A 14,511-nucleotide genomic window follows, 5' to 3' on the forward strand; every position below is an offset into this window, starting at 1 on the left:
AGCCTCCAGGTGACGCGCCAGCAGAAGCCAGGCAGGATGGCTGTGGACCCAAGAAAGTCTGCCGGCCAGTTCCACCCTGAATGGGGTCAGCAGGGTCCTGCGGTGGTGAAGGTGGAGCCGGAGGAGGACAACGCCAGGAGTCAGGTGCCGGACAACCAGCCCCCTGCCTGGGAGATCTTCAGACAGCGCTTCAGACACTTTTGCTACCAGGAGACGCCTGGACCCAGGGAGGCACTGCGCCGACTCCGTGAGCTGTGCCGCCAGTGGCTGCGGCCCGAGACGCACAGCAAGGAGCAGATCCTGGAGCTGCTGGTGCTGGAGCAGTTCCTGACCGTCCTGCCCGCGGAGCTCCAGGCCTGGGTGCGGGAGCACCATCCGGAGAGCGGGGACGAGGTGGTGACGGCGCTGGAGGATCTGGACGGAAAAAGAAATGTACAAGTAGGAAGGCACTGGTCTGATATGGTTGTGGGTGACTGGGAACAAAACTTCCTCAGTTGTGGAGCTCTGAGGGAGCAAGGGCAGAACCAGAATTCAGCAGGGGACTGAGCGTCTTGCTAAGCCAGCCCTGAGCAGAGGGAGAGGGAGGGAACTGCAGAAGCAGAGATGGTGAGTAAAGATAAGGAAGACATTTTATCTTTCAGACACTACGAGGAGCATCATGCTCCTTACTTTAGAGGTCTCTCAACTCTCAGCCACAAAGAAGGAGGTGAAATCATTCCCAGTTTGCACACATGGAAACTAAGGTCAGAGAGGTTGTGTAACTTGGCCAGGGACACACAGGCAATAGTGAAATGACAGAAACAAGTCTTGATCGGATTTTGCTTTGCTTACTTTTCTAGCTATTTCTCAGTGCCCCAGAAGGTAAATAAGGCCCTGTTTTCAATTTTCTTTTTCCTAGTGTCTCAGGGGATATTTCTTGTGGATTCCTCAAGGAGTCCTTCCAAACCAGTTTAGTCTCTTAAATTTTCAGTGTCCTTAGGGCTTAATCACTACTGCTTGTCTCCAGGTTTCAGCCTGTGTTCTGGAACAGGAAATCCTTTTGCAGAGAGTGACCCTTCAGACGCTCGATGAAGAATCTTCATACACATGGGTTCAGCCCCCAGCAATCCAGTTCAAGGGCAAAGGACCTGAGCCCCAACCATCAGAGGAAGGAGGTGAGGCAAACTTTCCCTAGGGAGTTTGGATGGAAATGAACTCTGAGTTGAATTTTTTTGTGTGGAGTATGACATGTTCATTCCTTGTGGTGAGGGTTATTAAAGAACATGATGAAGGCAACATTTTAGGTAATAATGATTAAAAGGCAGTAAGTCATATCAGAACAGCCTCAGTGGTATGGTTGGTTTTAAATATCCGTATTTGCAGGGCACCTGGGTGGCTCAGTTGCTTAAACATCCGACTTCAGGTTAGGTCATGATCTCGTGGTTTGTGAGTTCAAGCCCCACATCAGGCTCTATGCTGATCACTCAGAGCCTGGAGCCTGCCTTGGATTCTGTGTCTCCCTCTCTGCCCCTCCCCTGCTCATGCTCTGTCTCTCTCTTAAATAAACATTAAAAAATATGTATATCTATCTTTGAATTTTCTGCATATGGTCTAGTAGAAATGTTATTTAAAGAATTTTGATGCCTATATTTTTCAGTTGATACTGATAGGATATTAACCCTGTAAAACTATATTAACTGTTTTGAAAGTTACCTTTTATTATTACCAGAGAAGTATATATGCATTGTACAAAGTTAGAAAGTACATAGTAGCAAAATAAGAAAACAAAGCACCATGTTCTATCACCCAGAGATTATTACAACTGATGACTTTTTATTCTATAGCTGTGTAGCTTTTTATGTGCATGTGTATTTATATGCGGGTATGTGTACACGCATGTGCATACACACACATACCTTTTACCAAAGAGAGCTCATACTCTGCTATTTTCTGATCTATTTTGTTCAGCTAATGATCTTTCCTTTCCCCCATCAGTACATCTTCATGTTACCTAAATTCAGTTCAAATTCAGATTGGCTCAGTTTTTTTCGAAAATGTATTTAAAGCTGATTTGTCCAACTCTGGGTAGAATCCGGGGTTGTTCATGCCTCTTAATTCTTTGCTACATGAAAACAATCCCACTCCCATTTTTTCCCCATAACCCAGACTTTTTGATGAGCCCAGGCCAGTTTCCCAGCGTCTGGAGTTTTTTAATTGCTTCCTCATTGTATCATTTACTTTGCTGCCCACGTACCTTGTATTTGCTATAAATTGGCAGTTGCATCTAAAGGCTTGAAGGATTTGAGGTAAACATTTTGGGCTAGAATTAATATTAGGTAATAAGAGACATTAATACCTGGGTGATCCGCTATCTAAATCACCGGCTTAGCATGATGACAGGAAATAGCTGGTTTTCGCCCTCATAGCTAACTGTGAGGTGTTGCCTTGCCACTTTGCGAATAGCCAGGTCCCCGTCAACAAATGACAAATGTTTGATAAACCTTGTTTGGGTCAACCATTTTATTAAGAGTTACAGGATGAATTTGTAATTCTTTCATTCCTTCTCTGTTATTAACTGGCATTCTTCATAGTAAAGCTTTCCTTCATCCGATATGTCTGGTCACTTCCTTCTAGGCAGTCATGATTGATGCTTAGTTTCCCCCTTTTATTGACCAGTTTTCAAATTCAGGAAGTGGTTTATTAGGCACCTTAAATGGTGACATGAGATTTTAGGGTTTTTTCCTGTGTGGGTATCATTATGGACATAGGCATTTGTATTGAGTCAGCGTGTTTCAACCCACCACATGTCAGTCCACCCTTTCTTCCACACATCTTTGGCTTATGTGGATGTCTTCAGTCTTGCTCCCATCTCTGTTAATTTTGGCTCTGTTAATTTTGAATGCTTGCTTTTACTTTTTGAACAAAATAAATTGTTTCAGGCTCACCTTGTATCTTCCCTGTACCCGGATCTGCTGTCAACCATTGCTGAAGGAGCCTTGGTTTTTTAAATGGAGAATAAGATCTGGGTGTGAGGAGTGTTCTTTAATCATGTGGGTAACACTGCTTCTAGGACATTTCATGGGCAGAGCTACATAATACATATTTTTTCCTAACACGCATGAATTTATATTGATGTATTCAATTGTTTTACCATTACAATGTTCCATTACTTTTCTCAATTGTATTTGGTGTCTGCATTTATTTTTTTTAATTCATTTCTTATGTTCTCCTTTGGCTGGCTGGCTGGCTGGCTGGTTGGTTGGTTTATTCATTCACTCGCTCACTTATTTACTTAAGGTTGTGACAGTATCAGGTGATCCCAAGAAGCACAGGAGTGGGAATGGAGACACTAAAGGGAGAAAAGCCAATAAAGTGCATGAGTGAGCAGGCTGTCTTGGTTTATTTAGTTGTCTTTGTTGTTGTTGTTTTCTAACTTTTGATGTGGGTTGATTTATATATTTTCATTCTCCTATTTACTAATATAAATATTTGGTGGCATGAATATTTCATTGAACAGTGCTCTAGATGAATTCCAAATGTTCTGAAATGTAGTGTTCTCATTGTTATTTTCTATAAAATCTGAAATGTGTGTTTATATTTTGCCTTTGAAATAACAGTTGTTTTTTCTTTCAAATGTTTGTTTATTTACTTTTGAGAGAGAGAGCGAGCGAGCAGGGGAAGGACAGAGAGAGAGGGAGACAGAATCTTTTTTATTTATTTTTGTATTTTTTTGGGGGGCGCCTGGGTGGCTCAGTCGGTTAAGCGTCCAATTCAGCTCAGGTCACAATCTCGCAGTCCGTGAGTTCGAGCCCCACGTCGGGCTCTGGGCTGATGGCTCAGAGCCTGGAGCCTACTTCCGATTCTGTGTCTCCCTCTCTCTCTGTCCCTCCCCCATTCATCCTCTTCTCTCTCTGTCTCAAAAATAAATAAACATTAAAAAAAATTTTTTTTTAAATTTTTTTTAAATGTTTATTTTTGACAGAGAGAGAGACAGAGCATGAACAGGGGAGGGGCACAGAGAGAGGGAGACACAGAATCCAAAGCAGGCTCCAGGGTCTGAGCCATCAGCACAGAGTTCAACACAGGGCTCGAACTCATGGACCACAAGATCATGACCTGAGCCAAAGTCAGATGCTTAACTGACTGAACCACCCATGTGCTTCTTTTAAGATTTTATATTTAAGTAATCTCTACATCCAACATGGGGCTCGAACTCATAACCCTGAGATCAAGTGTTGCATGCTCTACCGGCTAAGCCTGCCAGGTGCCCCTGTCTGTTTTTTTATATCACCTATAGTTTCTGCTTTAGGAAAGTTGCCACTCTGTTATTTTCTGTATAGTTATTCATATGTGTTACATCTGCATTGCAAATTGTATTCTTTATTTTAGCATTTTTAAGTGCTCTTCTTTGTCTCATTTCATGCTTTTGGCCTGCATCTCCCCTTTCAAAATCTTGATTCTTTCTTTCGTTTTATTTGCATTTGCTTAATTTATCCTTATTCACATATTTTGCTGTATATGTGTCTCTTGACTATACACATAGAGTTGAGGGGAGCCTGGGGGGCTCAGTCAGTTAAGCGTCTGACTCTTAATTTCGGCTCAGGCCATGATCTGCTGGTTTGTGAGTTTGATCCCCCCATCAGGTTCTGTACTGACAGTGGGGAGCCTACTTGGGACTCTCTCTCTGTACCTCTCTGTCTTCCCCTCCCTGTGCACGCTCTCTCTCTCAAAACGAATAAAATAGGGGTGCCTGGGTGACTCTGTCCTTTAAGCTTCCAACTCTTGGTTTCGGCTCAGATCATGATACATGATACATGGTTTGTGGGATGGAGCCCCCACATCGGGCTCTGCACTGACAGCAGAAAGCCTGCTTGGGATTCTCTCTCTCTCTCTTTCTCTCTGCGCCCCCCCCCCCACTGTCTCTGTCTCTCTCAAATAAATAAACTTAAAAAGATAAAAATAAATAGGGGCACTTGGGTGGCTCAGTTGGCTAAGTGTCTGACTTTGACTTAGGTCATGATCTCGTGGTTTGTGGGTTTGAGCCCCGTGTTGGGCTCTGTGCTGACAGCTCAGAGCCTGGAGCCTGCTTCAAATTTTGTGTCTCCCTCTCTCTCTGCCTCTCCCCAGCTCTCTCTCTCACTCTCTCTCTCTCTTTGTCTCAAAAATAAATAAACTTAAAAAATAAATACACACACACACACACATACAAATATATATAAAATAGAGTTCAGTTTTGCTCTGTGAGCAAATCTAGTGTTTTTTAATGAGTTAAGCCATTTGCATTTATTGATATGGCTGTTAGGACAATTATGTTTGACTTTAACATAATTTGTTTATGTTTTTTGTTCTACGTGTCCTCTATACACATATAAATATATGAATATATGAACATAAGTACAAACATTCATATGTGCATAGATACATATGTGTGTGTGCATGTGCGTATATATGCTTTTAAACGTGTGGTTTACTTTTTTTTTATTTTTATTTTTTGGACTTTATTTTTAAGTAACCTCTACATCCAACATGGGTCTTGACCTCAACCCTGAGATCAAGGGTCTTGTGCTCTTCCAACTGAGCCAGCCAGGTGCCCCTCCACTCTTTTCTTTTCAGTTGTAGTAATTCTTACACTGAGGAAGCTTTGTGTTTTTGTGCTAGTTGTACATAGTTATCAACTACTGCTTAACAAGGGTACCACAAAGTTAGTGGCTTAAAACCATACACGTTTTATCTCACAATGCCTGTGGGTCAAGAGTCTGGGTTGGCTCAGCTGGCCCCGTGCTTCTGGGTCTCTTACAAGGTTGTAGTCAAGGTGCTAGGGCTGAGGTCTCATCTGAGTTGTGACTGGGGAAGGATCTATTTCCAGCCTTACATCGATGCCGGCAGGACTCACTTCTCTGTCGGACAGGGACTTCTCTATCTCTGTCCCTTGCTGGCTGCTGGCCAAGGCCACTCTTGCCACATGGCTTCTCTGTATGGTGGTGGTGGCTCTCTTCATCAAAGCCAGCAAGCCAGCAAGGAAGGGTGTTAGTGGAGAGTCCATCAGCAAGATGGGACTTACAGTCTTATGTCACTACAGAAGTGACAGCCTGTCACCTTTGCCACACGCTGCTGGTAACTCAGCCATGCTTTGTTCTTTCTCGCTTCTGCACCTGTACCACGACTAACATAAGAGATGATGCGATATCTTCTGTTAACATCAACCTAAAATCAAGACTAACCTTTCCAGCTGTCTATCTCTTACATTGCTTTTGAGTTATCTTTTCTCCTCAAGTTGTGTGGTCTGTTGTTCCAGATGGTGGAGTGAGGACTGACAACGTGATGTTAGACGTGAAGCAGGAACTCTGTGAAGAAACAGAGCCTTGTGGGAAGGGGCCTGATGGACAGGATGGAACTTCGTCTCAGCATGCCAAATACACAGGGGACAGGGAGCCCAGTGGAACTTTGGAAAGGCAGGACGGGGTTGCCCCAGGCAGAAAAGTCTCTCCCTGTGAAGAATGCAGGAAAACCTTCACCTGGACAAGAGGCCTTCACACGCACAGGAGGACCCACAGCGGGGAGACACCATGCTCACACACAGAGCGTGGAGAGGCCTTCATCAGACAGTCAGAGCTAAGCCAGCACCAGGAGCTTCGTGGCAAGGAAAAGCCTTATCACTGTCAAGAGTGTGGCAAAGGTTTCAGTCAGAAAGCAGGCCTCCTCCAACATCTCAGAAGCCACACTGGAGAAAAGCCATATCGATGTAGTAAATGTGGCCGGTGTTTTAGTCGGAGATCAGTTCTTACAAAGCATCAAAGTGTCCACACTGGAGAGAAACCTTTTGAATGTACAGACTGTGGAAAAGCCTTCTGCCATAGTTCAGACCTAACTGAACATCAGCGATTCCACAAGGAGAAGCCTTATGAATGTAACGAGTGTGGGAAAACCTTCCGGCAACGTTCACATCTGATTGAGCATCAGCGAATTCACAGTGAAGAAAAACCCTATGAATGCAAAGTGTGTGGAAAAGCGTTCACTCAGTATGCAGGACTTAACCAACACCAGAGAATCCATACTGGAGAGAAACCTTTTGAATGTCCTGTGTGTGGACGCGCCTTTAGCCGGACCTCAGAACTCATAATACATCACAGAATCCACTCGGGGGAGAAACCCTATGAGTGTGCTGAGTGTGGCAAAACCTTTAGCGTGAGCTCAACCCTGGTCATACATCAAAGAAGCCACACTGGGGAGAAGCCCTATAAATGTGGTGAGTGTGGCGAAGCCTTCAGCCAACGCTCGGGCCTTAATAAGCACAGGTTGGGAGGGAAGCACGGGAACCCCCCTGAGCCAGGAACACACAAGTGTGGTGAGTGTGGGAAGACCTTCACTCGGTCGACCGGCCTGCGGAACCATACAAGAATCCACACTGGGGATAAAACCTACCAGTGCCCTGAGTGTGGGAAGGCCTTCACCAGGGGCGAGCATCTTATCGAACACCAGGCGATTCACAACAAGGTAAAGCCCTATCAGTGTAAAGAGTGTGGCAAAGCCTTCAGTCAGAAGACGGGTCTTAGTCACCATGTCAGAATCCACACGGGAGAGAAGCCTTTTCAGTGCCCGGAATGTGGGCGCGCCTTCAGTTGGAAGTCAGATCTCAAGAAACATAAGAGAGTCCACTCGGAGGAGAAGCCCTATGCGTGTGAGGAGTGTGGGAAGGCCTACAGGCAGAGAGCCACGCTGCTCCAGCACCTGAGGGGCCACAGGGAGCTGAGCCCGGCCGGCCGAGTGAGTGCGGGGAATCCCCCTGGGGGCCCCCACCCAGCACCAGAGAATCCGCTGCACCCCGACACCCCGCCCAGGCGTGAGGTAAAAACTGTGGGGAGAATCCACGACTCCTTTTCTTAACTGAGATAAAATGTTTCTTGACCTTCATTACTTAAAGAAAACCAGAGATGCCACATTGGAAAGTTTTTCTAGGAGCGCTGCGGTGGCTCAACTTTGGTTGAGCATCCAACTTTGGCTCAGGTGGTGATCTCACCATTCATGAGTTTGAACCCCATGTTGGGCTCTGTGCTGACAGCTCAGAGCCTGGAGCCTGCTACGGATTCTGTGCCTCCTCTCTCTGCCCCTCCCCTCTTACACTCTGTCTCTCTCTCAAAAATAAACAAACTTGGGGCACCTGGGTGGCTCAGTCGGTTAGGTGTCCAACTTCAGCTCAGGTCAGTATCTCACAGTTAGTGGGTTCAAGCCTCGCATCGGTCTCTGTGCTGACAGCTCAGAGCCTGGGGCCTGCTTCAGATTCTGTGTCTCCTTCTTTGTCTACCCCTTGCCTGCTCATGCTCTGTGTCTGTCTCTGTCTCTGTCTCTCTCTCAAAAATAAACATTAAAAAACAAACAAAAAAATTTAAAATAATAATAAATAAATGTACTTAAAAAATAAGTTTTTATAAAGGTCATAAATGCTGGAAAAGTTGAGAATTTAGAAAGATAAACGTCAATAAGCAATTTACATGTGATTACCTTTATTAAATGCAACTAAGTATCAGTTAATAGGATGAAAAGTCCACAAGGGAAGCTATAAAAAAAATTATATTTTCTACTGAATTCATATGTTTTCATGTAGTGTGTTTTCAACCCATTCTAATTCCTCACTAGCTTTAGCCTAGCCCTGCGTTGAAATTACTACTCTGAGTACCAGCCGGCCCCGGGACACTACAATGTCCAAGTTTGGAATGTGTGGAATGTGCGAGGTAAGTTGTCTTGTTTCCTTCCCTCCCTAACCACGCCCTTAGCCACAAGTGGGTGGCCTGCAGACCCTTCCTGATCTCCACCCTTATAATTAGCATTTCCTGATGAAGAAAGGATGTGTTATATAGTTGTTTTTTTTTTTTAATGTTTCTTCATTTTTGAGGGAGAGCACGAGCAGGGGAGGGGCAAAGAGAGAAGGGGGCAGAGGATCTGAAGCAGGCTCCAGGCTCCGCAGGTGACAGCACAGAGCCCAATGTGGGACTTGAACTCACAAACCATGAGATCATGACCTGAGCCGAAGTTGGACGCTGCTCAACCCACTGAGCCACCCAGGCACCCCAAGGATGTGCTATAGTCTGAGTGACGTGGAGAGCATAGTGTGTTGGCCTCCAGTAGCTCAAAATCAGGGGTGGGGGCACATTCTGACCAAAGCCAAGGGCATACTCTTCTCATTGTGAGCACGCTCCTTGAGCTTACAACCGAGGACAGAAGGGAAGAGGGAAAATCAAACTTTTCATTCCAGCATTTTCGCCCTCCTACAAGTTATATTTACACAACTGAAAACCTCTTTCGGAACTACCTGTGTCCCTCGGGCAATGACATGAGGGACTTCTGTGCTGAACCTCATAATAGTTTTCAAATACTGGAGGGTATTTTCTCATTTTTTTGTGCTCTCCGTAATGGAACAGCTACAGATGTGACACATTTTAAAGTTTAATCTGCATTATTAACGTTGTCTTCAACACTTTCTTAAATCTAGACAGCCAGCAAGAGAACAATCCTGCTTCTCCTTTTCTTTGATGTTTGCATCATGTGTCTTTTCCCAACCTTTTACTTTCCATTTACCTATATCATTAAATTTGAAGAGCGTTTCTTACAGATGGCACATGTTTGGGTGACGGGTTTTTACTTTATTCCCCCAACTGTTGTCTTAGGGTTGGTGGATTGAACTGAAGCGTTTTCTACTTAATGTCATTATTGGTATTTTAAGGCTTAAGTCTGCTATTTTTTTTCTTGTTCCCTGTGTTGCAATTCTGTGGTTTCTCTTCCCTGCCTTCTTGAACATGATTTTGGAAGTCCATCCTGACTGGTTTATAATGGTTTTGAATGTATCTCTGAATAGCATCTTTGTCGTTGATAACAGCTGTTATTGTGAACTGGCTTTCAACCCACATACACTCTACCCCTTTCTCTCCAAGAAATACATCAGGTTTTGTCCATCTTGACTTGAGAACAACCGTAGACAGGAATACAAATATTCTAAACAGACACGGAGGACCAGAGTTGGGTTCTTATCAAAGTCTGTGTTGGTTTTTTCTGTTACTGGTTACTCTTGCATCTCAGGAGAGCCCGCGATGAGGCCCAGCAGAGGGAGCCCGCCAGGACTTCTGGAGCTAAGAAGGGCTGAGAGCAGGACTCTGTTTTATTCTCAGCCTATCTCTGCACTTCAAGCAGTACCTGACATGTATTCGTTGCTCCATAAATATTGAAGGAAGGAAGGAAAGGAGGCTTCTGGGCCTTGATCAGCTCTGAGTTCGTTACCATTGGCTGAGGCTGGAGACACGACCAGGCGCTGATCCTGGAGCTCCTGGTATATTAAGTGTTCTTGACCATCCTGCCTGAGGAGCTATAGGCCTAAATTCAAAAACATAATTCAGGGGAAAGTGATACCTTTGCTGTGGGAGAAATCTGGTAAACAACACCTTAAGTAATCCAACAACAGCTAGTAATGGGAGGAACTGATATATGGCTTCTGATACCATTGCTTCACTGAGGACACATCACTTCTGTGGTATTTTTGGCAAAAAAAAAAAAATGCATAACCTGAATCTAGTTGTGAGGAAACATTAGGCAAACCCAAGTTTGGGGCAGAGTGTTCAACAGACCAACTGCCCTGTGTTCTTCAAAAATATCTATGTTTGAGAGACAAACATTGGGGAATTGTTTTAGATTAAAGGAGATTAAGAAATGTAATGTGAGCTCAATGTGTGAGCCTAGGTCGGATCCTAGACTGGAATAAAATTTATGTGAAGAACATTATTGGGACAGTTGGCATAATGGAAACATGGACCATTCATTCAATAATAGTATTGTATCAGTGTTCAGTTTGAGTCAGGCATTGTTTTGTGGCCCCAAAGGCAGAATGTCTCTGTTTTTAGAATGTGCATGTTAAAGTGTTCAGGGATGAAGGTTCTTGGTACCACAACACATCTTTAGGAAGTTTAGTGGGTTAGCGAATGACAGCAGTCAGGTACACGTGGAGGAGAAAACCAAGTGTCAAGCATTAATAATAGGCAAATCTCAGTAAAAGGGATATAGCACTCATGTTGTTCCTATAATTTTTTCTAAGTGAAGGTTGAAATAAAAACCATACCCACACCAGAACAAACCCAAAGAGTGAATATCAAGTCTTGGCTTTTATTGGAGGAGTGTACAGAGTATGTGATAAGCCAGGCCACCTTGTGGAAGGAGGGAGGTAAGTGACAGATGTCTCAGTAGAGGAAAGGCTGGAACGCACTTGGTGACAGTACTAGTCTGTATATTCTGGGTTGTTTCGACAACTCTACCAGACACTCGAAACTTCTCATGTAAGGAAGGTTTTCTCATTGGATTTCTTCTTTCCAACAGAGGCCAGTTTGCACTGAAGTGTTTTCTCGTAGCATCTACATTTTCCACTGGATGATTAGCAAGCTTCTTTCAGACTCAGGACTCCTTTAAGATGAACTCACACACCACTTACCTCACAGACACTGAAATTCTTCCAGCGGCCATTCACCTCACTAGATATAAGCATTAAATAATGCAGGTTTAGAGCTGGAAGAGATCAAAACAAAACGCCCTCCCTCCTTCCTCAAGCCTTTGTTAAGTGCCGACCCTGTGCCAACCATGTAAAGGAAAACGATGCAAAAAAATGTTTAGCAGATGCAAAATGGGCATTCTTCCAAGATGAAAAGTGCTTTATTGGGAAGAATTATTTTATTTTTATTTTATTTCATTCAGAGATTTGCGGCATGTCTCAGACCACTGCTCCTGACTTCCTACTGGCTTTACAGTGTTTATAGGCAACATAGTTCCCTTTCAATAATGAAAAACTGGCCCAACTATGGTAAGAATATAAGTCTCCCTTAGGGTGTTTGGTCTTCTAATTTGTCATTATGTCACTTTTCTGCTCTACACCCTTTGATCCTCCAAAACTAAGACTCTTCACACTTCCCTGGTCATTGAGAATGTTTCTCCTGTTTCTCTCTCTCTTTTTAAAGTTTATTACTTAGAGAAAGAGAGAGAGAGAGAGAGAGATATCTCGGGTGGGGGAGGGGCAGAGAGAGAGAGAGAGAGTGAGAGAATCCCAAGCAGGCCCCATGCTGTCAGCACAGAGCCTGATGCAGGGCTCCGTCTCACAAACTGAGATCGTGACCTGAACCAAAGTCAAGAGTCGGGTGCTCAACCAACTAAACCACCCAGATGCCCCTCCCCTGTCTCTTTTTGTAGTTTTTACATCTCACTTCTGTAGGGAATAGAAATCACTTCTGTTACAGGCCGATAATATGATCTCCATGTTCCCCTATCCTTGCAAATACAATGTGTTCTTAAAACAATTGACATCTGGGGGCGCCTGGGCGGCTCAGTCGGTTAAGCGTCTGACTTCGGCTCAGGTCATGATCTCACAGTCCAGTCCATGAGTTCGAGCCCCGCGTCGGGCTCCGTGCTGACAGCTCAGAGCCTGGAGCCCGTTTCAGATTCTGTCTCCCTCTCTCTCTGCCCCTCCCCTGTTCATGCTCTGTCTCTGTCTGTCTTAAATATAAATAAACGTTAAAAAAAAAGAACATCTGGAGGAGCATCAAAAGTTATCAAAGGTGGTGTCAGGCCTTCAGACGCCACTCAAATGTGAATTGCCATAAGCTCAACTTTTAAAAAGTTGAGATATAATTGGCATATATAAGTTTCAGGTCTACAATATAATAATTTGGTATTTGTATACATCCTGAAGCAATCACCACAGTAAGTGTAGTTAACATCCATCACCATGTATAGTTACAATTTTTTTCATTGAATGAAAACATTTAAGATCTCTCAGCAACTCTCAAATGTGCAATACAGTATCATTAGCCATAGTCACCATGGGATACATTACAGCCTCCTCCCTTATTTATTTTATAACTGCAAGTTTGTATCTTCTGACCACCTTCACCCATTTCACCCCCTCTCGCCTCCCGCCTCCGGTGACCACCAGTCTGTTCTCTGTGTCTGAGTTTGGTTCGTTGTTCTTTAGATTCCACATATCAGTGAGATCATATGGTATTTGTCTTTCTGTGTCTGGCGTATTTCACTTAGCATAATGCCTTCAGTGTCCATCCAGGCAAATGACCAGATGTCATTCTTTTTTATGGCTAAACAGTATTCCATTGTATTTATATACCAGTTTCCTCAAACAACCATCCCCTGATGGACACTGTGGTTGTGCCCGTGTCTTCGCTACTGTGTGTAATGCAGCCATGAGCATGTGGGTGCAGATCTCTTTCTGAGCTCGTGATTTCTTTGCCTTTGAAAGTGGGATTTCTGGATATGTGGTAGTTCTATTTTTATTTTGTTGAGGAACCTCTATGCTGTTTTCCATAGCAGCCATTCCAATTTACATTCCCACCAACAGTGAACAAGGGATCCCTTTCCTCCACGTTCTGCCAGACCCTTGTTATCTCTTGTCTTTTTGATAATAACTATCCTAACAAGGGTGGTTTGGATTTACATTTCCCTGATGGTGAATGATGTTGAGCACTTTTTTTTTTTTTAACGTTTATTTATTTTTGAGACAGAGAGAGACAGAGCATGAATGGGGGAGGGTCAGAGAGAGGGAGACACAGAATCCGAAACAGGCTCCAGCCTCCGAGCTGTCAGCACAGAGCCCAACGCCGGGCTTGAACTCAGGAACCTCGAGATCATGACCTGAGCCAAACTCAGCCGCTCAACCGACTGAGCCACCCAGGCGCCCCTGTTGAGCACTTTTTTTATGTACCTGTTTGCCATCTTTACATCTTTGGGTAAATGTCTATTCAGATCCTCTGCCCGTTTTTAAATTTTTAGAATCAGTTTGGATGTGTTTTTCTTTTTCTTTTTCAATCGAGTTGCATGGGTTCTTTATACCCAGGCACATACCCCAGAGACACTGCAGCTTTAGTTCCGGACCACTGCAGTAAAGTGAGTCAAATGAATGTTTTCGTTTCCCAGTCGTATAAAAGTTGTGTTTACACTATTATTAAGTGTGCAATAGCATTGTGTCTACAAAAACCACATAGATGCCTTAATTTAAAGATCCTCTGTTGTTAAAATGTGCTAACCATCATCTGAGCTTTCCACACGCTGTAACCACTGACCACAGATCACCATACCAAATAATACTGAACAGGATGAAATCAAAAGGTTGAAAACGTTGTGAGAATTACCAAAACGAAGTGAGCCAATGTTGAAAACATGGCGCCAACAGCCCGCTGGATGCTCGGTTGTCACCACCTTCACTTTGGGGGGAGAAAGGCAGTGTCTGTGACGTGCGGTAAAATGAAGCCTGCGGGTATTGGGGGTATTGGTCCCCATCAGACATGTGATTTGCAAATCTTTTCTCGCATCCAGCAGGTTGCCGGCCCTGCGCCCCCAGCGCGGAACCGGGCATGCACCCGGTTTTCGTCCGGGCTTCGGGCCCTGTGGCCGCCCCCCACCCCAGGTCGTCAGCACGTGGGGAAGTTTCGGCGGGGGGAGGGGAGGGGGGCAGGGCGACCTCCCCAGGCGGAGCCCCGAGAGCGAGGCGGGCCTGCC

General features: G+C 44.4%; 1 protein-coding gene across 1 annotated transcript; it reads left to right on the forward strand.

The window, feature by feature from the left end:
• LOC106983420 (zinc finger protein 883-like) lies at window positions 1-8,324 on the forward strand. Its single transcript, XM_015081619.3, has 3 exons — window positions 1-438; window positions 1,007-1,154; window positions 6,275-8,324. Exons 1-3 carry the CDS (start codon window positions 37-39, stop codon window positions 7,861-7,863), a joined length of 2,139 nt encoding a protein of 712 aa, XP_014937105.3. The 5' UTR covers window positions 1-36; the 3' UTR covers window positions 7,864-8,324.
• The last annotated feature ends 6,187 nt before the right edge of the window (window positions 8,325-14,511 follow it).

This window comes from Acinonyx jubatus, chromosome B2 (assembly GCF_027475565.1).
Source record: "Acinonyx jubatus isolate Ajub_Pintada_27869175 chromosome B2, VMU_Ajub_asm_v1.0, whole genome shotgun sequence".
Lineage (NCBI taxonomy): Eukaryota > Metazoa > Chordata > Mammalia > Carnivora > Felidae > Acinonyx > Acinonyx jubatus.

Coding starts and splice junctions, on each gene's coding strand:
- LOC106983420 (XM_015081619.3), top strand. CDS start 37: ATGGCTGTGGACCCAAGAAAGTCTGCCGGCCAGTTCCACCCTGAATGG. Junction 439..1,006: donor ACGGAAAAAGAAATGTACAA/GTAGGAAGGCAC, acceptor GCTTGTCTCCAG/GTTTCAGCCTGTGTTCTGGA. Junction 1,155..6,274: donor CCAACCATCAGAGGAAGGAG/GTGAGGCAAACT, acceptor CTGTTGTTCCAG/ATGGTGGAGTGAGGACTGAC.